The sequence below is a fragment of the Urocampus carinirostris genome, chromosome 6, assembly GCF_059441175.1.
Source record: "Urocampus carinirostris isolate Australia breed hairy pipefish chromosome 6, RoL_Ucar_1.0, whole genome shotgun sequence".
NCBI lineage: Eukaryota > Metazoa > Chordata > Actinopteri > Syngnathiformes > Syngnathidae > Urocampus > Urocampus carinirostris.
In genome coordinates this window covers 5,141,346-5,169,164 of record NC_142354.1, presented here as the reverse complement: position 1 = coordinate 5,169,164, position 27,819 = coordinate 5,141,346, and the positions used below count along the sequence as shown (strand labels likewise).

Here is a 27,819-nt window from a genome sequence, read left to right as displayed (position 1 = left end):
CAATGATATCTAGAGAAATGGTCGTAAAAGTACCAAAATGAGAATTCTAACAACTAAGGGAGGAAATAAGATAAGGTACAATTTCTTCTTGCGTAACGTTGAAAATTTTGGACTTTGCGGACTGCTTTGTTTTATTGGTATCAATTCCCATACACCATATTTAAATGGACTTAGACAACATTGTCTAAAAGAACTTATCCCTACCAACAAAGGGAAACCTCTCTATTGCACACGCGAACATCTGAGTGGGTAAGCTAATCGAGTCCCGCTCACCAAGTCATTCAGGCCCTGTGGAGACCAACGCACAGGCAGGGTTTTTTGTTTTGTGTTTTTTGTATTATGGTTTTTGTTCGTTTTATCTGTGATTCTTATAGTTAACTATCTCACATTACTACAACGTTTTCTAGCATAAGAAACACTCTCGACCTCACGAAAATGAGGTGGGAGGAGGGGAATTTTTCTCCTTTACGAAGGTTTTTCGCCCCTCCACGAAACTACTAACCTGTTGTTTTTTTTAATGTGTTAACTTGAAAATCTCTGGTACTATCACTGATATCCTTCGAAATCCACAACAGGGGGGAAATGTCAAATCTAATCGTTTTTAGTTAATTGTGTATTTCTCTGTCTTCTATGTTACAAATAATCCTGATGTGCTTGACTTGTATTACAACTCGTTTTTCTGCTGTTTTGTACCGAAAGCTATGACATCGTTTGTAATTGCTATCTATGGGCGAACTTTGAACCGGAAACGTATGTGTGACGTCATTGATACTTTCTGCGCATGCGCACGTTTTGAACAAAACCGGGTTGCACCACGAGAAACACGTGAGACGCTAGGACCTTTTGTATTCGTCTACCTCACTGCGCAGTGAATAAATTCTAAAACTACATTTTGCCTCTCTTACTGATCACTTGGGGTTAACCTACGAAAATATTAACCCTAACATTTTAGCACCCAATAACTGCCAGCTATTGTGAGGAATGTTGGGAAGGATAGACATAAAGAGTCTTTGTTTGGGCAATTTGAATCATTTTGATTTAAAAAGAAAAATAAACAGTCAATTGTTTTGATAACCATATGGACATATTGAGTGTGTTGGTGTTTATGTCACTGCTCCGCCTGCTGTGTGTCTGTAATGGTGGACACGGATCCTTGGCCTTTGCTGACGTCACTGATACACGCCCACTGACCATCCATCGACTCTTTCCACAAGGTCACCTACAAAAACATGGTCATCAATGTGAAAAAAATGTTATCCAGAGAAGAGCAAAATGATGATAAGGGCTGCAGGGTTAACTGAAGTCTATTTGATCTAACTGGCATCAGAGGGGAAAGCTAACAGCTAAGCTAACAACTCTTAAGCCACCACTGCCGAACATGGCTAGTCACCAACGACAGATTCATTACTCATGAGACGGCTTGGAGCCATTATTCACGGAAAAACGCTACATTCTGGACTCTTGTGTTTTATCTATTTTACAGATCTATAATTTTGTTACAGCTGTATACTCCCAGTTGGTAATAAGGTCATCTCTAAGTAAGTTTCCATGTCTCTATGTTAAAGCTCTGCCCAAAAACAAAACTAGTACAGAAAATGCACTTTTCATCTAAAATTTAAAATCACATTAAAATTGCAATTCAAGTCTGGAAAATTATCTGGCCTTAATGATGATTGTGGTGGCAAACCTTGTTGTCCCCTCCCGACACAGCCAAGATGTTCCCTGTGATGGACCAACTGACGTGCCAGACTACATCGTTGAACTTGTGTAGCAGTTTGGCCGTCCATGCGTTGCCTGCGGGATCATCGCATGTCCAGATGTACACGCGACCGTCCTGGATGCCAGCGAAACCGTTAGAAAAAAGTGGCAGGCTTCTACCGAAGAAGTGTCTCATCTGACCTGCGAGCAGCTGGCAATGGTGCTTGTGGGTAGCCCGATAGAAGGTGCCCAGCCCACGTCTCTCACCCAATCACTGTGCGCCTCCAGTTTCTGATCTTCCTTCCATTGGCCGTCCTCCTCTCTGCTCAGCGAGACGGCAGGAGGACAACAATAGGAAAAAAAAAGCTTGCTTGTTTTTTGTTTTTGTTAATCGAGTTTGACTTACTTCCAGAGTTTAACGAGGTTGTCGCATCCTCCCGACACAAAGCGTTTGACGTAGTTTGGCTTTTGCCCTGACGGCTGCTCGATCAGGCTGCCTGGCATCACTGCAGGAGCCCAGCTGACCGCGTTGCAGCCAATCTGACACACGGGGACAACAAATGGAATTTCTTTTACATTTATCGTGAAACGTTTTTTATCGCAGGTGTTAGGTTCCGAAAAAGCAGCCATTTGCCAAATCAGTGAAATAAAAAAAACTTGATTTTTTACAATTATTGTACCATTAAATGCTCACTTTGACGTTGAGACCAGATAGCTAACCCTTTTTACAGATCAAAGCATTTGTTTAACAAATACAAGTACTTGATACTTTACCGGTAAATGTTTCCCTTTTTTACTAATACATACTCTTAGGGATTGTTTAGCCAATCAGAATTCAGAACACAATGCATGGCAAAAATCAGTAAAGCAACGAGACCTGGAAATGTAAACTGTGTTACAGCAGGGATTAGTGTATCTGTTATCTTTTTTTTGTTTTGTTTTTACAACAGTTTGGATATTTTTATCAGAGGTTTGGGCTCGCCCCTGCTGTCCTTGCAAGTTAATAATCCTTTCATGTCTGCTCGCCTTATTTTGAGTGTCCACTAAATTAAAACCTTATCAACTCATAAATAGTTACCGCGTTTCATTGCAGGTATGCTTTTGACAATATCATTAACCGCATTTCCCGATCTATAAGGCGCACTTAGTAATTTCGGGCTAGTTCGAGGTTTTAAGGTGCCCCATATGCCCAAAAATTACGGCACAGGTCGGGAACCTATGGCTCACCAGCCATATCTGGCTCGAAGAGAAAATAAAACTCACAAAATGATTGTCTGTATTGTTAGGCGAGAAGCCAACTTAGCCAAAACAACACATGTTATGGTTCGGTCTAGTATATTCTGGGGATATTTTCCACTAAAGTTTACAGTCATGGTGCTGTACTAACATATCCCGTGTTAGCTGTACGTATCTAAATAATCTTCACTGTTAGACACTTTATGATGAAAACCCACAAAAATAACTGTAAACACCCCAAAACGCTAACTAAGCATCCAGAACAATTTTATTGGAAGAGCGGTAGGAATGCGCGGAGCTATACACACGTACGGAGTCACCTTTGCCCTTCGCCGTCGGTAAATACGTCGGTATCCCCATTTGCAATATTTTGTGACATTTTTACAAAGACCAACTTGTTTTTAAACCATAACTTAGGACAAAAATGACGATTAAAATGAGCCTCAACACTCTTAAATAACTGCGAGGGGGAGACAAATTTTAGGTGTTATATTTACATTGATATAGGACAGACTCTGGCAATATTTTTATTTCATAGATTTTATCAAATCATCAAATGTCACATAATGAAATAAAATGTGCGGTAGTGTAAGCTTTTGTCTGGAGAGCGAGTTTGGTAGTTTTGTTGAATTTTGTCTTAAAATATACGGTATGGCTCTATCTCTCTCCAAATAAATAAAATAACTAAGGGTCAAAAAGGTTCCCGACATCTGAAATACAGTACACAACCCCTTGGGTATGTTATGGTACCTATTAACAAGTGTTTTTTCATCACAATATCTGATTCAGAAAACACACTTAGAAATACGTCATGCAAGACCTGCTCTGGGAACCAATCAAAACTCCAAACATCCCAACCCCCTACAGGGACCACTGACCGTATGTGCGTTGTTGATCTTCTTGATGTCCCACTGTTGCTCTCCTGTAAAGGTGAGCAGGGAGATGGCGCCGTCAGAGCTGCCGCACGCCAGAATCAGACCAAACTCGTGAGGACCCCAACACACCGAGTTGACTGCATGAAAAAGAAACAAGATGAATGATGAAGAGCTAAGCAATTTTATTATCAATTTGTCTCTTGTCTTGTTTGTTTTTGTAACCTTTATTAGCAGTATTTGTTTATGTTGCTGCATGTTTTAATGGTACAGAATCAGGAATGGGCTTAGAAAAAGAAGGGTTTATTTCGGAAATGGAACTTGACTTTAGTCATCTTCTAGACAAGGAATGGGAGAACTGTCCACATCAAGTTAAGAAAAATTGGCAAAAGGGCCAGGGAGAAAAAAAAACGAAAATCCAGTAGCTCAGCAATACACAAGGAAAAAAGATCATGTAGGCCTATCCATTTTTGCTCATATCGTTGCTGCCATTTCAAACAGACGTATATCTAGTTTTGGCAATTTAAAGAAAAAAAAAAGTTATTTTGCACATTTCATTTAGTAAAAAATAAAATATAACAGAAACAATTTGAGAATTATTTTGGTGAATCAACAAACATGCAGACATTCACAAGTGCATGTTAAATATTTTTGCTCTACCTGTACATTGCTAACCTACTGTACATTGGCTCCCTGTTAGCTTAAGATGTGATTTTAACGTTCTGTTGGTATTATACAAAATCAAGTCAAGTCAAGTCATTTTTATTTGTATAAATCATGCATGGACTTGCTCCCTCATATCTTTCAGATTTAATTTCCCCTGTTCCGGCCCGGAGCTTTCGCTCTGAAAACGCTGGTCTACTAGTGATCCCAAGAGACAAGAAGAGATCCGCAGGTTCGAGAGCGTTCTCCATTCGGGCCCCGGTGCTGTGGAATGCTCTTCCCCCTGAGATTCTATCTGCAACCTCAGTGGAAATGTTTAAATATAAGCTTAAAACACACTTCTACTCTAAAGCATATGAATAATCTATATTTTATGTTGATAATATGTGTATTATTTGCACTCATGTAGGTTTTAGATGAGGGGATGGTGTCATAATAGTCTGTAATAATAGTTTGGAATAGTCTTTGATCTGTGCACCCCTTTGAGACTCTGTGATTAAGGGCTATGCAAATAAACATGACTTGACTTGACTCTACAGATAAACCATGTAATCGAACTACTATTGAACAGCTCAGAATTAAAGCAAAGTGATAAATATAGTACCTTAAAAAAATTAATAAAATGTATTGAAAAATTCAAAATGGAGAACGTCTATAGAAGGGTTTTTTCCCCCAATAAATTTGGTAAAAATCTTGATAAATAAATTAATACATGAGAAAAATAGCAAGAGAAGAAAACATTAGCTAGCTATTTAAATGTTGGGGACACTGGGTACAAGAGTGGCACTAAACACATTTTTCTTAGTACTTTTTCCCCACCATGACTTTTAGCATTTTTGTTTGGCGGGCTGGATGAAAAACCCTAGTTTGCTCGTCCCTGTTCTAGAAAATATGGGTTTTCTCTGTATTTTTTTTTTGTCCTGGGGCAAGTCTTCAATGCAAATATTTGGCAGGTGAGTATAAAATGTTAACTATTGTAAAATGCCAGTGCTAAGGTACTTAAAAAAATATCTTTACTGAAGCTTACCTTTCACTGAGTCCCACATTTCCAGTGAGAACATTACGAGTCATTAAACGCTTGTTGATAATACAGAAGCACTTAGGGAAAGGTCAGAATTTATCAGTGACAGGCCGTTGTATTACTGACAATGATATAGAGAGACAACACATGAGATGTGTGCAAGGGGGCTCTCAAATAAAACACAGACACTATAGTTCAAAGGTTTTGGGCCACAATTTTGTGTTTACCATGATAAAGTCACACTTTCATTAATTAAGTGGGTTGTCCAATGTCTGTTTTCCTTTGCCCATAATAATCTCTTCCTTTTGTTGGCCAGTTTCAGATACCGCATTTTCTTTTCCACTCTGCTTTCAACACCAGCATCTCTGAGTCAGCTCGTCACTGTAGATGTTGACAGTAGTGTTTTGCATGTATTATCCAACCAAGCTGCTATTTGAGGATTAATAAGACATCTATTTCTCAAACTAGAGACTCTAATGCACTTGTTCTCTTGCTTGGTTTTGCAGAGGACCCACCAGTTCTCTTTCTACACTGGTTAGAGGTTTTTGTGTTGTTCTATGAAGGGAGTACCACACACAGTTGAAGGAGATTTTCAATTTCTCATATGGAATAGCCCTAATTTTTCATGACAGCTATCAGCTTTCCTGTGCTGAGTTTGCATGTTCTCCCCGTGCTTGCGTGGGTTTCCTCCAGGCACTGCAATTTCCTCCAATTTTCCAAAATCGTGCATGTTCGGTTATTTGGCCGGACCAAATTGTCTCTAGGTGTGAATGAGCGAGTGAGTTCTGTATTTGTGTGCCTCGCGACTGGCTGGCAACCAGTTCAGGGTGTCCCCTGCCCGCTGCCCTTTTTTAGTCATTCTGAAAGTTTAATTAAACGTAAAAAAGTCTTGCTCCAGAAAATTGACTAGCTCTAAGGAAGGTCAGTTTTATACATTCTCTAACCAGCTAAAATGTTTTCAGCTGTGATAACATAATTGCACAAGGGTTTCATCATCATCCATTAGCCTTGTACGCAATTAAGAAAAAACAATGTACCTTCAGAACACAGGCGTACTGGTGCTGGAAATGGGCCTCTATACACCTATGTAAATATCACATTTAAAAACAGACCTTTGCATCGAAAATTGCCATTTATCAGGTTAACAATGTACGGAGTGATTAGTTTCATGTTATTCTCATTGGAAAAAAAACTACTTTTCTTTCAAAAATAAGTACTTTTTTAAACGAGCCCAGACTTTTAAAAGATAGTAACAGCAGGAAATATACCCCATCAAATAGATTGATTGGCAAGTTATCTATTGAAAAATGGATCCAATGCAGTGTCACCACACAGAGAGGGCATTAACCTACCTGACGACTCATGTCCCGTGTATTCATACATCTTGTCCCAGGCCCCATTCTCCTCTTTCCACACAATTACTTTGCGATCATAGGAGCAGGACGCCAGGATGTTGCCGAACATGGGGTGAGCCCACGCCACTTGCCACACAGGACCCTCATGCCTGACAAAGTCACACAAACCAATTGAACAAAATGACAAGGAAACCACATTCATCGCAGTGTGCACTACACTGCCACAACAGCTACATTCGTGTGCATTCCATCAAATTTTAATAATGATTGAGAGAACAATTGTAGGTTCTCACTGCATCATTTGTTAATTGCTAAAATAACAAATTATCTGCACTATAAGGTGCAAAGGATTATAAGGTAAAGTCACACACACACATATATATATATATATATATATATATATATATAAAACTTTATTTTGCATTTTTAGGGAGCACCGGAATATAATACAGTAGGAGCCTCCGTGTGTACAGTTACATATTACTGCAATGTATTAATGTGTGCCACTAATCTAAATTGTAAAACATTGCATGCAATGGGAATCCAACGCGTGTAGTTGGATAAGTTAAACAGTCTCTCCACTTCTTCACCTGTCAATAACCCCTCAGATTAATATGCATGCGCAAGTGACAGAACTTGTGTATTTTGTTAAAAAATGTCAGTTTTGTCCATTCTTTAACATTAATTTTTGAAGGAGTAGAGAGACCTATCAGAATTCCCTTTGCAAATCAGTGTTTCCGGCACAGCGAATAAAAATAATGCTATAATGAGAAGGGTGTAATGCCTTGTTGTACATCACTTGACCACCACTGCTGCAAATGACAAAGTATTGGCACTCTCACCGTCACTAATCAGGATATAGTCCGTTGCATACAATTTGCAATATAAATCAGTGATGTTAACCAATATAATCAATCATGGCCAGATACTGCTTCACCGTATAATCTTGTCTACTAATGCAAACCAATAATAATTTAATGCATTTCCAAACCTTTCTGCTGTATTCTGCGGCATATAAGATGAAGCAGGTTATAAGGCACCTTTTCCAATTTCTGGCCAATTTGGGCTTTTTAAGTGTGCCCTACAGTTTGGAAAATACAGAACATAAAACTCACCCTCGCAGGTCAGCAACAAGGATTTGCCCACCGTTACGGACGTCAAATATTTTGAGGGTACGGTCGGAAGAGCAGGTAGCCAGGCGGGTGCCATAGTAATCCATCTGAGCGTCATGCTGCAACACATCATTATTTAATACAATTTTCTCTACCTCATTAACTAAATAATAGCTATGCTCATGAAAACCCAATGTGGGATTGACATATTATAAATAAAAAATAAAAAAACATTCCTGGAACGCAATTACTTTTCTCAGTAACGAGTACTGTAACATGTTTTTCATAAAGATTCCAAACTTAACTGTCGTTACAGTATGGTGCATTACTCCACAACTTTTAAAAAGCTCGTTAATTACAACGTGTTCAAAACTCTGATTATTTACTCCTTTGCTCACGAAGTGAGATAGCGCCGGCAACACAACACTAAATACATGACCTTAGAAGGGTGTGCGCGTTTATAACCATCTACAAATACAACTTAATACAGTCACAGTGGCGCCGAATCATGCAAAAGGCACGTAATTTCCCTCTACTAACATCATATACATAGAAATATATTCTCCCTACCACATATACAATATCTAACCCAATTTTTACACATTGAAAATAGAATACTGAAATCAGGGGATCAGTGTATATGCACATATTTGGTTGTGTGCCACCAGTAGCAAATGGTTGGCAGTGCAAGGTGAAGGGGTCGTGTCTTCTACAGAAACAACAAACTCAATGGTGCAAACTTAAGCACAGAATTTACAGTAAAAAAGTAGTAAATTTTGGTCTTTTATTTGTAAATTATTTTTGAAATACACCCATGACTAGAAAAAGAAAAAGCCTTGGACATTACCCAGAAATTGAAAAAGATCTTTGAGTGGTTATAGGACACAAGAAAGAATGGATATGGAGTATCTCGGCTGTGTTAGTTAAGCGCTTTATAAATACAGCCCATTAACCATTTACCATAAAATGTTAAGTCACTCGCAATCACACACGAAACTACAAGTACAACTGCAGTACTCACTATCATGTCCTCGTGTGAGGTGTCCACGGTGTTGATGACAGAAACCTGTGAACAATAAAAATATAAGTGTCCATACGAAATGTCGCAGTTTTATTGCCGGACATAATCAATGAATTGACCAATGTATTACTCTGAAATTCACTTAGCTGGGATGCTAACTCGCGGGTTTACTGCCACAAATAAAACACACATAATTTTCTTGCATTTCAAGCAACTGACAGCGGACTTACCATGACTGCAGACTGAGAAAAGGTCCACCACAAATACAATATTTACAAATTAAGGAGGGGTGGGAATAAAAGCGAAATTGATGCAATTTCGACGTGGCAACTGGTTGGAGTGGCGTTTCCGCCGGATGCGTCACATAAAGCCATCCGGCAAAAACATCGACCATAATGTCGATGTCCGCCTCTTTTTGTGTTTTAATGTCACAGAATAATAATCAGTGTGTTGCCCGTTACTTTAAAAATGTAAATAGTTATAGTTACTCACTACTTCTTCTATAAAGTGACAGAGTAAGTAACTGCTGCACCACCTGAGGCTACAGGTCCGTCACGCCATCGACCCTCTGCAATTTGCTTTTCAGGAGAAGGTGGGAGGGGATGATGCTATACTCTACATGCTACACCGATCCCTCTCTCACCTGGATAGGGCTAAGGGGGCAAGGAAGTTTGCTGATGACACTGCGATCGTGGGATGTATCAGAAGTGGGCAGGAGGAGGAGTACAGGAAATTGATTCAGGACTTTGTCCAATGGAGCGACGCAAACCACCTGCACCTGAACACCACCAAGACCAGGGAGATGGTGGTGGATTTCAGGAGAACTAGAACACATCTGGTTCCTGTAACCATCAAAGGAGAATGTGTAGAATTTGTCGAGACCTACAAATACCTGGGTGTGCAGCTGAGCAACAAACTGGACAGGACTGCCAACACAGAAGCTCTATGTAGGAAAGGTCAAAGCCGACTTTACTTCCTCAGAAGGCTGGCCTCCTTCAACATCTGCAAAAATCTCCTGAAAATATTCTATGAGACAGTTGTGGCAAGCGCCCTCTTCTATGCGGCAGCGTGTCGGGGAGGCAGCGTCATGAAGAAGGATGCCTCTCGTCTCAATAAACTGGCGAGGAAAGCAAGTTCTGTTGTGGGCACAGAGCTGGACAGCCTGACAACAGTAGCTGAGAGACGGGCACTGAAAAAGCTGCGGTCAATCATGGACAATTCATCACATCCACTACACAGCATTATCTCCAGACAGAAGAGCAGCTTCAGCGACAGACTGCTGTCACTGTCTTGTACCACGGACAGACTGAAGAGATCTATTCTTCCTCATGCCATGAGGCTCTTTAACTCCACCCGGCAGAGTAAAGGCCCACATTAAACCACACCCCCTACATTGCATAAAACCAAATTTTATTGCTATATGTATTCTGTGTAGCACTATCTAGATACTCTATATACAGTGCATCCGGAAAGTATTCACAGCGCTTCACTTTTTCCACATTTTGTCATATTACAGCCTCATTCCAAATTGTATTAATTTAATCTCTTATCTCAAAATTCTACACAAAATACTCCATTATGACAAAGTGAAAAAGTTTTTTTTTTACATTTTTTGAATTTATTAAAAATAGAAAACTAAGATCTCACATTTACATAAGTATTCACAGCCTTTGCCATGAAGCTCAAAATTGAGCTCAGGTGCATCTTTTTTCCACTGATCATCCTTGAGATCTTTCTACAGCTTAATTGGAGTCCACCTGCAGTAAATTCAGTTGATTGGACATGATTTGGAAAGGCACACACCTGTCTATATAAGGTCCCACAGTTGAGTGTGCATGTCAGAGCACAAACACCAAGCATGAAGTCAAAAGAACTGTCTGTAGACCTGCGAGACAGGATTGTCTTGAGGCACAAATCTGGGGAAGGATACAGAAAAATATCTGCTGCTTTGAAGGCCCCAATGAGCACAGTGGCCTCCATTATTCGTAAATGGAAGACATTTGGAACCACCAGGACTCTTCCTAGACCTGGCCGGCCTTCTAAACTGAGCGATCGGGGAAGAAGGGCATTAGTCAGGGAGGTGACCAAGAACCCGATGGTCACTCTCTCAGAGCTCCAGCATTCCTCTGTGGAGAGAGGAGAGCCTTCCAGAAGGACAACCATCTCTGCAGCAATCCACCAATCAGGCCTGTATGGTAGAGTGGCCAGACGAAAGCCACTCTTTAGTAAAAGGAACATGGAAGCCCGTCTGGAATTTGCCAAAAAGCACCTGAATGACTCTCAGACCATGAGAAACAAAAATCTCTGGTCCGATGAGACAAAGTTTGAACTCTTTGGTGTGAATGCCAGGCGCCATGTTTGGAGGAAACCAGGCACCGCTCATCACCAGGCCAATACCATCCCTACAGGGAAGCATGGTGGTGGCAGCATCATGCTGTGGGGATGTTTTTCAGCAGCAGGAACTGGCAGACTAGTCAGGATAGAAGGAAAAATGAATGCAGCAATATATAGCGATATCCTGGATGAAAACCTGCTCCAGAGCGCTCTTGAGCTCAGGCTGGGGCGAAGGTTCATTTTTCAGCAGGACAACGACCCAAAGCACACAGCCAAGATCTCAAAAAATTGGATTCAGAACCACTCAGTGAATGTCCTGGAGTGGCCCAAACAGAGTCCAGACTTGAATCCGATCGAACATCTCTGGAGAGATCTGAAAATGGCTGTGCACAAACGTCACCCATCCATCCTGATTGAGCTTGAGACTTATTGCAAAGAATGGGCAAAACTGCCTAAATATAGGTGTGCTAAACTTGTGGGATCATATTCAAAAAGACGTGAGGCTGTATTTGCTGCCAAAGGTAGTTTAAGTATTAAGCAAAGGCTGTGAATACTTATGTAAATGTGATTTCTTAGTTTTCTATTTTTAATAAATTCAGAAAAAGTAAAAAAAAAACGTTTTCACATTGTCATAATGGAGTATTTTGTGTAGAATTTTGAGATAAGAGATTAAATTAATACAATTTGGAATGAGGCTTTAACATAACAAAATGTGGAAAAAGTGAAGCGCTGTGAATACTTTCCGGATGCACTGTAAGACGCTACAGTGGGTATTAGCACGTCACATTGGGTATTTGTATATTGTATTCTTTTTGCTTTATTATTGTATTGTTCTCAGCACAGGGATGCTGCTGGAAATGTGAATTTTCCTGCGGGGATGAATAAAGCATCTATCTATCTATCTATGTTACTCTATGGTAAAATTAACTAATTGCCAGGGAAAGTAACTTTCCGTTCTATGTATTGTCAAAGAATTTTAGATTTTATGTGCAGTATTCAAATCAGTTGACTAGAGAAGCACAGACAGGTAGTTGTGTTATAGAACCGTGTCATATTTACTGCACCTCACCAGCAAAATATTTATTATATATTTACCCTTGAAGTGCAAAGAAAGAAACCGTAAACCATATGATGAAATAACAAGCTACCGTACACAATATGATGTGAGTTTAATCAATTAAATCCAACTCGAATGGTCCTTTTCGGCTCCCAAGGGCTCTTCCGGCTGTTTTTATTAGTTAATCCATGTATTCCGATTTATTATTTATTATCTTTATTGACTTTATAAGTGGAAAAATAAAGAAAAGATAAAATACAAAACAAGTCTACCCTTTTTTTATACTCAAATTCAAGGTCAACCGAACAAATCCCTGGGAAAAAAAAGGTATTTTGACCAATCACAAGAGAGTGCCTCGAAGGGAACCAACTCTCGATTGTGGGTACCATGCTCCCACTTCCAAGAGACAGCTCATAGAGCCATTGAAATTTGTATTTTTGTATTTTTATCTTTCATCCATTATCTGCACCACTTATCCTCAGTGGGGTCGCTGGGGTGCTTGAGCCCATCTAGGTATGCAGTGGGCAGAAGATCTATTTGTTCTTGCTATGTTTGTTTATGTCACTGCCTTTTTCAAATAGCAGCAGAACAAAAAAACATGTCTGTAGTCACCATGTAATATATATAGCTACCTTGTACAAATTAAGGTAACAAAAGCTATTGACCAGAAGTAGGTAATATTGGGAGTAAAGAAATAAATCTAGTTATCGTATTGATATAAAATACAGCATGCACCACTGAAAGGCTGAGAAAAAAAAACAAATGAAACTCTCGACCTCGCTTTTAATATAATTTCATAGTTACTGGAAAGGAAGACCCGTTTGTTAGTGGAAACTTGTATTCAGGAGGAGCCGTGTCCTTTTCATAGCACTCTTTTCAAATGTTCTTACAATGTGAAAAAACTGGGATTGGATATACAATATAAAAACAATACAATAATGAATAATTATATCCTTTATTGAACAGTAATGCAATTATCCATGAGCTGTGTGAAAAAAAGATGCTAACACAATGATGTGACGCTTGCTTATGAAGTCTGTATTGACAGACTGAGTCAGCAAGAAACAAAGCAAGAAGACCACACAGAGAAAAGTTAATTCATACAAAAAAATACATACAAATATGCCTTGATTTGCTTTGCATCTTTATATTGGTAGCTCCTCCCAAAAGCTATGGTCACTCTGCACTGCTTGACTTGTGTCAATTTGGTTGCGCAAAGCTGACACTCTGGACTGACAAAGGACATTTGTGCGTGCTTTAAATGCGGCAACAGAAAGAGGGAAAAAAATGTAACAAGTGGCGAGGAATACTTGGACAAGTAATGAGGTATTGGAGTCTAGTGCTGAGTCCACTTTATGGTCTTCAGGTCGATGCCTTCCTGGACCATTTCCCACAGCGGACTGAAAAACAGTTAGCGGGCAAACTTTTATTTAAAAAAAAAACACATGAACATTTGCAAATAATTCTTGTTACGATGCTATGGTCCCACCTCATCTCTCGCAGTCTTTGAACCTGTTGGATGCATTTCTCTGCCGTGTAGTCCACCTCCTCCTCTGTTGTGAAGCGACCAATTCCAAACCTAGAAGATAAACACACACACAAATGTGTCAGCACGTTTATAATGGTGGGCGGTGGCGATGATGTATGAGACATGCCTGATAGAGGAGTGGGCGAGATCTTCATCGGCTCCGATAGCCCGGAGAACGTACGACGGCTCCAGGGAGGCTGATGTGCACGCGCTACACAAACATAAACACAGGCAGGAGATAAAGTTGTGTGCTCTTGTGAAAAAAGCACATCTTAGGGACTTCTTTTCTATATGTTAGGGACCTTTTTTTCTATGTCAAAAAGGTGAAAAAAATGTGTGCCATTCAGCCCAAACCGCGCGGTGAGTCAGCATCATTTACAAAGGCATTTTTTTAGTTATAAGGGTGTAAATCAATACATATTTTTTGATGTTATAATGACATTCATTGGATTTGGAGAGACTACAGCTCGATCAATCAATTAACTAATTCATCTTTAATATGTTTGTCAATATGTTACATACAGTTATGCCCGGAAATATTTGGACAGACACATTTGACTTGAAATAATATATCTGGTCCAAAATTGAAGTGCACAGTCATGTTTAATTCAAGGAATCCAGATCAAACTACAATTTGGGAGAGATAAGATGGGTCCATTAAAAATTGCATCCGTTGAGTACATAAGGATACAGGAGATGTGGAATATAGGTAAATATATTAGATGGATAGATAGATACTTTATTCATCCCCGAAGGGAAATTCACATTTCCAGCAGCATCCCTGAGCTGAGAACAATACAATAAAAAGCAAAAAGAATACAATATACAAACACCCAGTGTGACGTGCAAATGCCCACTGTAGCGTGTTATATAGAATATCTAAAGAGTGCTACACAGAATACATATTGCAATAAAATTCGGTAATATGCAATGTAGGTGGTGTGGTTTAATGTGGGCTTTTACTCTGCCGGGTAGAGTTAAAGAAGGAAGGAAATATCTTTTCAGTCTGTCTGTAGTACAAGACAGTGACAGCAGTCTGTCACTGAAACTGCTCTTCTGTCTGGAGATAATGCTGTGTAGTGGATGCGATGGATTGTCCATGATTGACCGCAGCTTTTCCAGTGCCCGTCTCTTAGCTACTGTTGTTAGGCTGTCCAGCTCTTTGCCCACAACAGAGCTCGCTTTCCTAGCCAGTTTATTGAGACGAGAGGCATCCTTCTTCTTGACGCTGCCTCCCCAACACGCTGTCGCATAGAAGAGGGCGCTTGCCACAACTGTCTCATAGAATATTTTCAGGAGCTTTTTGCAGATTTTGAAGGAGGCCAGCCTTCTGAGGAAGTAAAGTCAGTGTCTTCCATGCTAGTTTCCAGAGGGGGAGGGTGAAGGACAGCTGCAGTACTCAGGGGTGAGGATGAGGCAGAGTGGTCAAACCTGTTGAAAAAGTTGTTCAACTGGTTGACTCGCGCCACATCTACATCCACAGCCACACCCTGCTTGGTGCTGCAGCGTGTAATTGTTTTCATCCCTTCCCACACCTCCTTCATGTTGTTGTTCTGCAGCTTTTTCTCCAACTTACTCCTGTAAGGCACCTTCCCTTTCTGGAGCTGGACTCTGAGCTCCTTCTGTACTCGTTTTAGCTCCTGCTGATCACCATTTTTAATTATTCATTCATTTTAGATTATTTAAATACAAATATATTAGATTATTTATTTGATTATTATATACAATTACAGCAACAATGCAAACAAGACAGGTGCCAATGAATAGAATGTGTTATCATCACTATGATGTTATAAATCACATGACAATTCTAATTCCATTTAGTATGGTCATAACCATATTTATTATTTGTGACATATGAAACCTAATTGTTAGGGCCAATTATATGTAAGGAACCCTCTTCTCTTGATAAGTTGATGGCTGCGTTTGCTAAAATGCTGAAGAGAAAGATAAAAACAGTGTGACAAAAAAGTGCCTTTTCATTCAGTTTAAGGGTTGGTGTTAAACTCCAAGGGCATCAGCAACATTCTGTACTATTTAAATTCAAACCTTCTCAGAACGTATTGTTAGGTTTTTAGTTTACAATGTAAAGAAATGGTCAGACGTTAACCAATTTGTATGAACATAAATACAAAAATAATAATTTGTTAATAAGTATAAATAGTGAGTAAAAAAATCACAATACTAGAATTTTGCCCTTATGTGTGTGTTGCTTTATACCAAAGGTGGCAGTTGTGATCAAATTCCAGAGTGGATCGGTCACAGAAAAACAATCTGAGTACTGAAAGTTGATTGAAATAGCTCTTGAGAGGCTCACCTGCCCGAGGACAGTGCTATATCCTTGAGTGCCATCAGGAGACTTTCACCTTCCACATAGGCGAACGACAAGTTGATGCACCCTAATAAACACACAAACGTAACACATGCTAATGAGTATGAATGTTGCGAGAGTGTCATCATTTTAGCGTACCAGGATAGCGATGATGCGGGTCTCCATTCAAAATTACGTCAGGAAGCCGAGACGTGATCTTCTGGACTAGACGGTTTGCCAGTGAAGACACCCTTTGGTGGTCGTACTACACATAGAGTAGCACAGCAAAGCATAGACGCAGACGTTATGTGTGGAAACTCTTCCAATTCTTAGATGAATTGAGATTCTGACGTGAACAAATTCAATTGATTTCCAAACATTCGAATTTCGAAGATAAAAATCAATGTAATTTTTTTTTAAAACATTAAAAACGGGCGATTATAAGTAACATGGAACTGAAAAGCCAGATTCTATTTTCGCACTATAAGAGAGCATGTGTACTTGAGCAAGGTTTTGTAAATAGATATTTGCATTTGAACAAGGAGCTATGTCGAAGCAGCTCACCTACAGCAAAATTGACTCCAGAACACAACAGGAAAAAGCAATGTTACAGGTCAGTAGTGTCGTGCTAAAATATTAACCCCACGGAGTGGTTCGAGTGACAACCGTCTGGGAAAAATATATTAAACAGAAGAAGAACAATAATGGTGAGGTACCCAAAGATTCCAACCCCTGTGCCAGTGTTTTTTTTAACTTTTTTGGAGCCACGGCTTATTTCTTTTATTGAAAAAAATCCTAAGGAGCACCACCAGTCGGTGCTGTCGCATCTACAATAAAAGTAAATCCAAATGAAACATAGCTATTACTAGACCACAGACACAGAATTGGATTTTCCCACAGTACAGAACATTAAGGAAGAAAACCAATGCCTTGTGCATCAAACACAAAGTTTGGCGCAGTTTTGTGGTTGTTGGTTTTGTGCGTTTGACACTGTGCTGGATTCTGACCTCCATTTCCTGCTGCGCGATGCTGCAGGCGGCCCCCAGGCCAACAGCTAGGGGTGTAGGCACTGTTCCTGAGCGCAGACCCCTCTCCTGGCCGCCACCATTTTGCAGAGGCTCCAGTCGCACACGAGGCCGCCGTTGCACGTACAATGCACCTACACCTGGCAGAAACAAACGTTGTCCGCTCCTAATGCATTTTGATTATAAAAATGGCTGGGCAAGAGTTCCAGATTAATAACACAAATATTTTGCTTTATAAAACTACTTTTAAACTTGGGTAGAGTACACTTATTTTTAATTCATATCTAAAGAACTCAAGGTGTCAATGTTAGTGGGTCTAATACCTTCATGTTTCTCAATAAACAGTTAAACAAAATAGTCAACCAATTTTTTTTTTCTAAGGTCCCTCACAATCCTAACATTACATACACTCATAACATTTCAAAGTATTTCATCGAATGCATAATTTAAATCTGTAAGACCCAGATATAGAAAGACATTGAAGAAGTCAAGTCAAGTCAAGTCATTTTTATTTGTATAGCCCTAAATCACGAAGAGTCTCAAAGGGCTTCACAGATTGTTACACTATATTACACAAACTATTTTCAACCGACAAGAGGAGTAGGTTATTCGTATGCAATGGAGTAGAAGTGAGTTTTAAGTTTAGATTTAAACATTTCCACTGAGGTTGCAGATCGAATCTCAGGGGGAAGAGCATTCCACAGCACCGGTGCCCGGATGGAGAACGCTCTCGAACCAGCAGAAGACTTCTTTGCTCTCGGGATCATCAGAAGACCAGCACTCTCAGATCGTAGGCTTCGGCCCGGGACATAGTGGCAGATCTTTACCACTTGGATGGTATCATATGAGGCGTTTTGAGATGCAATTGAAGTGTTTGAAAATAAAAGTAAAAGTTTTTGTTAAAGTTTATCAGAATGTTGCAATATTAACACAGTGGGTCAAATAGGGTAGGAGAATTTTCTTTCAGCTGGTTATATTTCACTGTCAGAACAGGAAAGGTGAAAATATTTATATCTCTGTAAAATAACAACAGTGCATGATTGATTGCCTATTACAGTAAATAACACAAATAAAATTAGTGTTATTGGTCAGCCAAAGTTTTTCAGATTGTCAAAGATTCACACCTGTGGGCCAGGCTTATACACAAATGTCGCACCCAGAATTATTTTGAGCATGAACAATAGCAACTGGCGCCTATGTTAATGTTTACAAAGTCAACAACAAAATAAAATGTCTTCCGCTATTTGGAAAAAGTAGATATGTATTTTTACTACGCTGGGTGAAACAGGGTTAACAAAGAAAAACATAGGTCATTAGTCAAATTTAATAAGGCCAGTCATATACTTTATGCAATAGCTTTTTTTATGCTCTAAAATCTTTTCTTATTCTCCTTGATAAAATTGTGTGTAATAAAAAAAACATGCGCTGTAGCTGTCTGTTTAAAAACAGACATAAGCTCAAACAACAGCTTCATCAACCAGAGCTTCAAGATATAAGTGCTTCAGACGGATAAAAAACCTCCCGACACGTTAGGGAGAAAAACTACCAGTCCACTTATCCGGTTGATGTTTCAAGAACACCAGATCGATGTTTTTAAACACTTCAAACCAAGTGCTTCTCACCAGTATTTTTATTGTTCCAAATCGACAAACAAGACAAACTGTCTCAATCACAAACTTGACAAAATGGTGATGTTTACAGAGGGTCCCAGTGCAATGCATCACGATTGCGAGACTCTTGTCATGAGAGCAAATAGTGCACGTCATCACGCCATGTCTAAATTGCGATCAGCTTTTTTTTGTCCAACTTTTTTTGTTGGTAAAGCATTGTAAGGAAACGTTCAACAAAATGTCTGAGATTAAATTTCTGGTGTAAGTGGTAAGTACATAAAACATACAAATGATGCCGTGAGAAGTGATAATAAATGGTCACAATTAAGTTAAAGATCTGTTATCAGAAGATGAATGGATTATTGTGCACAGCTATATTTTAATGTAATTTATTTCTACAAATATGCTGCCATTTATCTGAACTTCGAAATCATGCCATGCTCCTGGTACCGTCAAATTCAAGAGAGACAAAGTACCTTTTGGTCCATAGATCTTGTGTGCGCTGATGGACATGAGGTTGATTTTGGCGTCAGCGACATTGAGATGAACTTTCCCGACAGCCTGTGCCGCGTCTGTATGAAAGAAGACGCCCTTCGAGTGGCAAAGATGACCTGGGCATATGCAAAAAAACAGCATGACTCGTTTGTTTATGCAAAGGTAAACAGGTAGAGTCCTAATGCATAATGATTTTGACAACCTTGACAAAATGTAGGCTTCACATTTGACCATAATCAGTCATTTCATTAGATTCGTCTGATTCTGCCCTAATCTGATGGAGAGATTATATTCATGTTTTTGTTAGCTCCAGTATCAATTATTTAATGTATTGTATCATGTAGGTTTCAGATGTGGGGATGATGTTATTGAGGGCTACACAAATAAATGATTTGAATTTAGTCTCTTCTAATGAAATAATTTATCTTGACTCCAATTCTTCTGGTACACACACCTGTGAAAGGTTGGCCACTCAATAAAAAAGTTGCCTATGCTATTTTACCAATCTCCTTGATGGGCTGCATCACACCAATTTCATTGTTGACAGTCATGATGGACACCAGAGACGTGTCAGGAGTCATGGACGCCTCCAGCAGCTGAAACACAATTTAAGATGCTCACATCAGGGTTATTTTTTTGCAGATGTTTCTTTCACGCAAATTTGAAAGTTGCATGTACCTCAAGGTCAATCAGTCCGTTAGTTTGCACAGGCAAGTAGGTGATGCGGAACCCCTCTGACTCGAGAATGCGGCACGAGTCTAGGACGCACTTGTGTTCCGTCTGTGTGGTAATTACATGACGCTTCTTGCCTTGGTAGAAGCGGGCCACGCCCTACGCAAAACCACCGACACAAAATGTCAATAATTTAATCATCGACTTTGCAGTTTATTGATATGGATAATGATTGATCAGTCCAAAAGGAAAATAATATAGACACACAAAAAATTAGGTAACAGGTTAACAGTACTGATCAATTCATCCGGTTTTAAGATAATCAATTTATAAATGATCTGGAATCATTTTCAAAGTGTGTCAGCATGAAACATTTGGGGGCGGCAGTGGCTCAGGAGGTAGAGCAATCGTCTTAGGATTAAGGGATCCCAGTTCGAATCCCGGCTTGTCCGTGTTACATGTCGAAGTGTCCTTGGGTAAGACACTGAACCCCCAATACCCCCAATAAGCAGGTTAGCGCCTTACATGGCTGCACAGATCACGGCCGCTATTGGGAAATGTGAAGCACAATGTAAAGCGCTTTGGGAAGTCATTGACTTGAAAAGCGCTATATAAATGCAGATCATTTCATTTCATTGCCCTAAACACCAAAGACAGGTTGTTGCGTTATCTTTTCTTTCGTACCTCTGAGAAAAAAAGGGGCCCCTCAAAGGAAGGGTGTGTGTGGTAGCACATGGCCTCACAGGAAGTTGACGAAAATCAGTTATCCTTTTCGGCATTTGATCTTGAGGCTGTTCTAACCCAGACAACAGGGATGGCTAGAACCACAGGCTATTCAAGCCTCATGGCTCTGGGGTAGCCAGGCCCCAAGCCTGTTGACCTCGGTCAGCCATCTTGATCATGACACACGTGCTTTCTGACATCACCCCAGTATTATGTATTTAAAGCGCATCCGTTGTGGAAGAGAGTGACGCACATACGAGCGGAACTTTGCGAAAGCTTGCCCCAAATTTCAAACATGTTTAAAACCCAACAACTTAGGTGCCGCATTGTTTTCCTCCAAAAAGGGCCCCCGCACAAATACCAATTTCCAGTGGTGTCGGATGGCGCCATGTGTCCGCAAGGCTTTACAAACCATATGCAAACACATTTTTCCTTTAGACAAGTGTTCCCCAACCATCGGCCGTGGTTAATATGTAAAAAAGAAATTCAGAGGGAACATATCCCTCTGCCCAGCCTAGACTGTCCACCCACCAGGGGGCGGTGTTTTTGTGGTCAAGGGGGTGTATTCCAAAGAAAGTTCTTTAAAGCTCAAATGTATTTAATATAATAATGTCATAGAAAACCATCATAGTTTTCTTTTATTTTCAATATTTGATACAATAAGAAAACATTTTTTTATCATTGAAGTAATATTATTCAGTGTTGGTTTTCAGTTTAATTTGGAAACTTTTTATTTGAGATGTTCCAATATATTTTTGAGTTAATAATTATTTAATTGATTTTGATCAGTTTGGATATGAAATAATAATAACTTTGAATAAATTGCATAGTCAATTACCTGCGATGTATGTTGATGGAGATTTTTCGTTTTCAGGAGTTCCGTTTAGCGGAGTGGATGACGTCACACGCTAAGCCGGAATTCGGAGAGGAGGTTAGCTCCGGTAGCTACCAGTTGCTCCAGGTAGCTCCACATTAGCGTCCAAGATGCTAGACGTAAGCCATGTTTCCGTAAAACACAGCAAACTGCACTCCCTGTACGCTTTGACGTTTTTCACCAGCACAGCCAGTTCGTCTGTCTTATTTGGTATAGAGTTAACATTTACCATGATTACGGACGGTACAGAAGACTTATAACGCCGCTAGCCGCTTAGCCTTAGCTCCGGCACTGCATCCACGATAGGGCCCCCTAATCACGCCGGCGCGAGAATTTTTCAGGGCAAGGAGTTGATTCCTCGGATAAACGCATTTTTGTGTGTTAAAACCCATAACGATATGATAGAAAGTAATCCAAAGTGTACGGACGGCACCGAAGACTTATAAAAAAAAAAACGTGGTTTTTGTGACCCAACCGTAACACCATAGTGGGTTCAAGAAAACAGTACTCATTACCGCAAAACCATAGTACTTGGCAGGTATGCTGTCATCAGATATTTTAAATATGGGTTGTATATGAAAAATAAAAACAGAACGAAAATGATGCCTGTTCGGTTAGCTCATCACATAATGACGATGTGTTGTACAGTATTTACGGGCTTTATGTGAACATAGTACTTGATTAAAATGAATGCAACAATTTCAGCAACAACGTGAATTATAAAATGAATTGATGAAAAGTGGGTATATCAAATTTTTCAAACCAGAATTTTGTGTAGTTAAATTGTTCCATTTCATACTTTCAAAAAGTAACTATTTTGATTTTTGTTTTGCTACGTGTATACATTTTTAGTTTGGTCAAATATGTGCTTTTACTTATTATCAAGAGTGTTGCCAATTTTCTAATGCTCTGAAACCACCAGGACACTTATCAATTATTTATTTTCCATTTAGTCCCCTATTAATTGGTCCTGTTTTAAATAGAGCATAGGAAATTATTAAAATACAGAGTGGGTGTTCAAAAAGTCTTGTGCACATTTGAAGTCGCCATAACTCCTTTCCTATTAATGGTAGCAAGATAAAGGGTGTGCCGTTTTAAAGTTAATTACATTAAGGTTTTTGTAAGGCTATTGATATTTTAATTTAATTTATTGATGAAACCAAAAAAAGGTGGATTGTGTGCTTATACTTGCAAAGACTTAATCATGGACTGTTGTTCAACGCGCATTTGGCAGAAAATTACGAAAGGAGTCACCAGAGAGGAAGTCTATAATTATATGGCATGGTAAATTTACAACGAATGGGCACTTATGCCCTGCTAAAAAAAAAGGGGGGGGGGGGGGGGGTGCCTCTCAATTTAGGAGATGCGATTGAATGATCACAATCTCATGTCCTGTCCAGCCAGACCTCCAGATGTCACACCATGTGATTTCTTTTTGTGGTTATGTATGAAAGGCGTGGGCTATTCCAAGAGGTAAACGGGCTAAAGGCACGAATAACACAAGCTATTGAAATAATTGAAAATGCAATGCTGGGACGTGTTTGGAAAGAATTTGACTTTAAGCTTGTTTGTCGTGTGACCAATGGTGCTTACATTAAACTCATTTGGATATTCCATGTAAACATTGAGATTACAAGATTTCTGAATTTACCAGACGTGTTTTTATATCAGTAACAATTCCAGATATTAAAATGTCAAAATGTGCCCAAGAATTTTGGAACACTATGTATCAAATAATGACATTTTGATTTGCTTTTTCTGTAATGTTAAAATTGAGTTGGAACTAGTTTGTGACATATAGCAAATTCAAACAGACCTTTACGGCCATGTTGTTGGACTCTGTGGCACCGCTGGTGAAGATAATTTCGCGGGCATCAGCACCAATCAAATCAGCCACCTGCTGCTCGGGATGGAGCAAAAAAGACAATTATACATTTCGGGAAAAACGATGAAAAAAATAAATCAGTTTTGTACCTTCCTTGCAGTCTCCATGGCTGTCTCGCTCTCCCAGCCATAGGCATGCGTTCTGGAATGAGGATTGCCGTAATAATTCACCTGGTAGGGTAGCATGGCGTCCAAAACCCGAGGGTCCTACAGTTTAACATTTGGGAGAGAATGTTACGGTCACCTGGTAGGGTAGCATGGCGTCCAAAACACGAGGGTCCAACAGTTTTACATTTGGGAGAGAATGTTACGGTCACAAAGTTTACTCATTATTACTGGCATGCCAAACATACAGCCAGCTGGCCAGATCCAGTTGTTAGGTGATTTAATCTGGCCTGCCATATTAATATATATTTTTGAATATGTCAAAAAAGGAGCGAGTCTCTGGGTTATTTCCAGGGTTGGGTAGGGTTACTTTAACTGGATTACTTTCAATTACTCCAATACCAAATATGCTAATAAAAGACAAAATAAACTAAATATGAATAAAATTATGACTCACAACACGTGGTAAGCTTTCTCTCCTGGCTTTGATCTCTTTGATCTCCGGCAAAACTAACATAAAATGCAACAGAAACAAAATGAAAATAAATTCAAACAGCTTTCCAACATCATTTTTACCGTTCAATGTATTCCGTTACTCCCCAAGCCTGCACAAAATGTTGTCATTTTATTCATATTTAGTTTCTTTTGTCTTTTATTAGCATATTTGGTATTGGACTAATCCAAAAGTAATTCAAAGTAATCCAGTTAAAGTAACCCTACCCAACCCTGGTTACCAGCTCAGTAGCCTAGATGGTAGTGTGCCCGCTTTGAGACTGGGAGGTCGCTGGTTCGCGCCTCGGCCGAGTCATACCTAATTGGTAAAATGGCGGCGCCCTCTGTTGGCTGCGGCTGCATCGGCTCGCTACAACGGGTCAGGTGTATCGACATTTCGTTCTGTGTACATTGTTACAAAGAATGACAATACAAAGGAAATTATTATTATTATTATAATTATTATTATTATTATTATTTCTATCAAATGTTTTTGTTTTGTTTTTAATGGAAGCAAACAAAAATCGCTCTGTGGCGCTAGAGGGCAGTATTGAGTTTATATAGCGTGGTGAGTTGCACTCAATTGTTAAAATAAATTAATCAACATATTCAATGCCAAAAATGAAAATATCTTCCTCCAGTTGTTTGTGAATTAATGTGTTGTGTTTAGGAAATAACCCCTTATCATATCCCTTGTATAATATGTAGAGTAGGTTAATAATGTACAGTAAATGATAAAGCATGGTACTGAAAAACAAAGCTAAAAATTGGGAGGAGACGATCTTTTACTGATCTGCTTACCAGACAACAAAAAGTCTGGATCCAGCACCAGGAAAAACTAAGTTTGAAGTCCAATTGTTATTCAATTATTTACTACCTCACTAAAAATCTGTTATCTGGACCCCGAATAGAGCCACCAGGTTTCAGTCATTTCTTCAGTTTTCAAAAGGTCATAATGAAACTGAAAATATATTTCTGCCTCCCTGCAATGCAGTTCAAAATCCACTAACAATTCTCTTCATATGCAAGTGACTCAATGGGACTCAAATTACACACTATTTTTATAAAGTGAAAGGTCATAATGAAACTGAAAATATATTTCTGCCTCCCTGCAATGCAGTTCAAAATCCACTAACAATTCTCTTCATATGCAAGTGACTCAATGGGACTCAAATTACACACTATTTTTATAAAGTGAAAGGATGTGTATTCGAATTCTCAATTATTAGAAGTCGATTGTATTTCTAATATTTCATAGTACTCATCTAGTACTCACTATATGGAGAAATAAGCGCAATTTAATCTGCAGTCATAACAAAACTGAAAGCATAGTGCTGCCTCCCTGTGATGCAGTTAAAATTTACCCAACATTTATTTTTGAATGAAAGTGCAGGTATGGGACTTAAATGACATACTTTCTTTATAAAGTGAAATGATTTTTACCTTTAATTCTATAGTATTTTAAAATTGTTTATTCTACTGATTTTTCATAGTTTCCTCCCTAGTCTTAATGGACAAATCAGTGCCATTTTATCTGCACTCTCCAAATTGGATTTCATTTTTAAAATCATACACAGGGAAAAGTATACACTTTGGACTGTGAGGAATAATGTTGCAAGTCATTTTTCTCCAAGAAGCTCCTCATAAAAGAGTTACCATGGGGGTGGTGGCCTGGAAATCCATATAGAGTGGCCGCAGCTCATCTTGGACCAGATCTCGTTTCTTGATTAGTTCTATGGATAACAAAAAAAAATAATACAATTCCTTGATTTTTGTTATGTTTGTTTTTATAAGAATAGAGGTATGTCCCCTCTCTGGCCCATGATTCTGATCTGACATCCAAGTGGCTAGTCACTGGGAGTCGAGTCATTCTGATCAGCCGTTTTTGTATGGATTCTGGATTTTGGAATGCGCGGAGAACGAAAAACAAACACTTGGATTGGCCTCGTTTGTAAAATGCATAGTATTTGATTACTGCTTACATCCAAAAAAGAACATTTGGACTGGCGTTGCGCGCTAAATTTATATACACTGTATACACTTTGATTTGAGCACTGCTTACAGTTACTTTTATTTTGACAATACCTTTGGAGTTTCCCTCTGAAACCCAGGCAACTCATTCACAATTGTTAGTAATACTTTTTGGCTATCTGTTAAAGTAAAATAAAATATCACACAGATGATTGTTTTCTGGGTTTTTAACAACACCGTGGCGGGTAAATTTGACCCAAAGACAAGAGTATGGTTAAAATCACTTTAACAAAGATGTTATCTTGAAAAAATAGTTTATACTGCAAAAAATAAAAAAATGCTGTTTAATGTACCGGTAATCTTGTATTTTTGCCATTTAATCACCTACAAACGAATATGTCATGTCACATTTCTATGTGATGTTTTAGACTTCATTTTTGCATGACTATTGACAACACTATTGAATAATATCAGAAAATCTGTTTGGAACTTCCTCCTCGCTTGTTACTACTATCTAGCGATTTAATTCGATTGTACATTCCTGTTATCAATTCCAGAGTTATAATTTAACGCTAGCCTCATATTCAAGAAAGTACGCATTAAGAATTGATGTGAAAAGTACAATACAAACTTGAACTAAAAAGCAACAACCAAAACTAGTGAGGTAGGCAATTTTTGTTTCAAACTGCGTCATTGTGGAGTTAGCATCAAGCTAGGCTAACAGGTTCTGTCATTACCTTTCCGCTGGGTGTTTGCAGAGGCACTTCGCTCGCAGCTCAGCCGGGGACTGAGCTTCCGAAGCGGCCAATAGAAACGGGAGGACACGGTCCTACCCGAGGAAAGCATCAGGGCGAGAGTATACCTTCGCCTGGTTGGTGACTCCACGTACAACTCCGACAGTGAGACTTTTCAAAGTAAATCCAAGAAATCTTATCAAGCTGAGTTCTCTCTTTTGGATAAGAATTAGTTTTTAGTTATCCTGACCAAAACGCTTTTCGAAAACGTGCTTGACTGCAGTCTCTCATAACCAGGTTGGTTATGACACTGCTTATACGATGTCTTGTACGTCAAGCGGAAGTGCTCTCTTGTTTACTATTCGCTCATTGGCTTTTTAACAGACCCTAAGTTACACGTCGTCTGATTGGTCGTTAATATATTTTATCGTGAAAGGTGAGATTTTACCACACCTTCATTGACTTGGGTAATGCAGCTTTTCTAAATCTTTTCCATTGATATACCAGCGGTGAAGTATTTTTTCCAGCCAAGTTCCCCTCTGACAATTGCTTACCTGTGGGTTTTTTTTGACATTGCACTTTTGAGCAGTTTGGGAGGTCTTCAATGACATGAAAAGCGTTATGTAAATGCTGACAATTAACATAGAGAACTGCAATAAAACAATCACAATAAGTTAAGTTGTTGAAATCTGGAGGCTTGCCTTACTGAGATTCAAAGACAGATGTCACTTAATTTTGTTGCGCCTTAACCCAGGAAAAACTGAAATGTTGATTTTTGGCCCAACTCATCGTTGTGAGTTGTTTTCAAACACTGCCCTGAACCTAGACAAATGTAATATCACCCATAGTGACTCGGTCAAAAATCTAGGTGTTATAATTGATCCTAATCTGTCGTTTCAGTCACACGTGAAAAATATTACTAGAATAGCTTTCTACCACCTCCGTAATATTGCGAAGATTCATTCAATGCTGTCCCAATTAGATGCAAAGCTTTTAATTCATGCGTTTATTACTTCTCGGCTTGAT

The 27,819-nt window shown here is 39.2% G+C and overlaps 3 protein-coding genes across 4 annotated transcripts; 1 reads left to right on the top strand and 2 right to left on the bottom strand.

Annotated features, from left to right (window-relative positions):
- Positions 1–953: 953 nt before the first annotated feature.
- sec13 (SEC13 homolog, nuclear pore and COPII coat complex component) lies at positions 954–9,623 on the bottom strand. 2 transcript variants are annotated; one of them, XM_088337567.1, is made up of 9 exons: positions 9,514–9,623; positions 8,979–9,023; positions 7,961–8,076; positions 6,843–6,994; positions 3,813–3,946; positions 2,105–2,238; positions 1,900–2,020; positions 1,688–1,834; positions 954–1,219 (listed from the first exon to the last, which is right to left on the bottom strand). In XM_088337567.1, exons 2-9 carry the CDS (start codon positions 8,982–8,984, stop codon positions 1,109–1,111), a joined length of 921 nt encoding a protein of 306 aa, XP_088193693.1. In that variant the 5' UTR covers positions 8,985–9,023; positions 9,514–9,623; the 3' UTR covers positions 954–1,108. The 2 variants fall into 2 exon arrangements, with proteins under 2 accessions (XP_088193693.1, XP_088193692.1); XM_088337566.1 differs by lacking the exon at positions 9,514–9,623 and adding an exon at positions 9,209–9,373.
- On the top strand, positions 9,403–10,937 carry LOC148363613 (uncharacterized). The gene is made up of 2 exons (XM_088337568.1): positions 9,403–9,493; positions 9,565–10,937. Exon 2 carries the CDS (start codon positions 9,598–9,600, stop codon positions 10,354–10,356), a length of 759 nt encoding a protein of 252 aa, XP_088193694.1. The 5' UTR covers positions 9,403–9,493; positions 9,565–9,597; the 3' UTR covers positions 10,357–10,937.
- A 2,373-nt stretch (positions 10,938–13,310) lies between these two features.
- On the bottom strand, positions 13,311–27,135 carry nfs1 (NFS1 cysteine desulfurase). The gene is made up of 13 exons (XM_088337565.1): positions 26,797–27,135; positions 25,745–25,821; positions 23,582–23,698; positions 23,424–23,507; positions 20,017–20,169; positions 19,841–19,934; positions 19,320–19,454; positions 17,216–17,373; positions 16,368–16,473; positions 16,215–16,296; positions 14,025–14,108; positions 13,859–13,948; positions 13,311–13,769 (listed from the first exon to the last, which is right to left on the bottom strand). Exons 1-13 carry the CDS (start codon positions 26,903–26,905, stop codon positions 13,706–13,708), a joined length of 1,353 nt encoding a protein of 450 aa, XP_088193691.1. The 5' UTR covers positions 26,906–27,135; the 3' UTR covers positions 13,311–13,705.
- Between the last annotated feature and the right edge of the window lie 684 nt (positions 27,136–27,819).

What these genes read in the sequence shown, in the direction of transcription:
- sec13 (XM_088337566.1), bottom strand. An exon ending in CTTGTTGCTGACCTGCGAGG is followed by an intron (nt 6,995 to 7,960) that starts GTGAGTTTTATG and finishes TGACTTTGTCAG; the next exon opens with GCATGAGGGTCCTGTGTGGC. An exon ending in AACCTCGTTAAACTCTGGAA is followed by an intron (nt 2,021 to 2,104) that starts GTAAGTCAAACT and finishes CTCGCTGAGCAG; the next exon opens with AGAGGAGGACGGCCAATGGA.
- LOC148363613 (XM_088337568.1), top strand. Translation starts at nt 9,598, where the DNA reads ATGCTACACCGATCCCTCTCTCACCTGGATAGGGCTAAGGGGGCAAGG.
- nfs1 (XM_088337565.1), bottom strand. Translation starts at nt 26,905, where the DNA reads ATGCTTTCCTCGGGTAGGACCGTGTCCTCCCGTTTCTATTGGCCGCTT. An exon ending in TCCAGGCCACCACCCCCATG is followed by an intron (nt 23,699 to 25,744) that starts GTAACTCTTTTA and finishes GTTAAACTGTAG; the next exon opens with GACCCTCGGGTTTTGGACGC. An exon ending in CAAAGACTGCGAGAGATGAG is followed by an intron (nt 13,770 to 13,858) that starts GTGGGACCATAG and finishes ACTGTTTTTCAG; the next exon opens with TCCGCTGTGGGAAATGGTCC.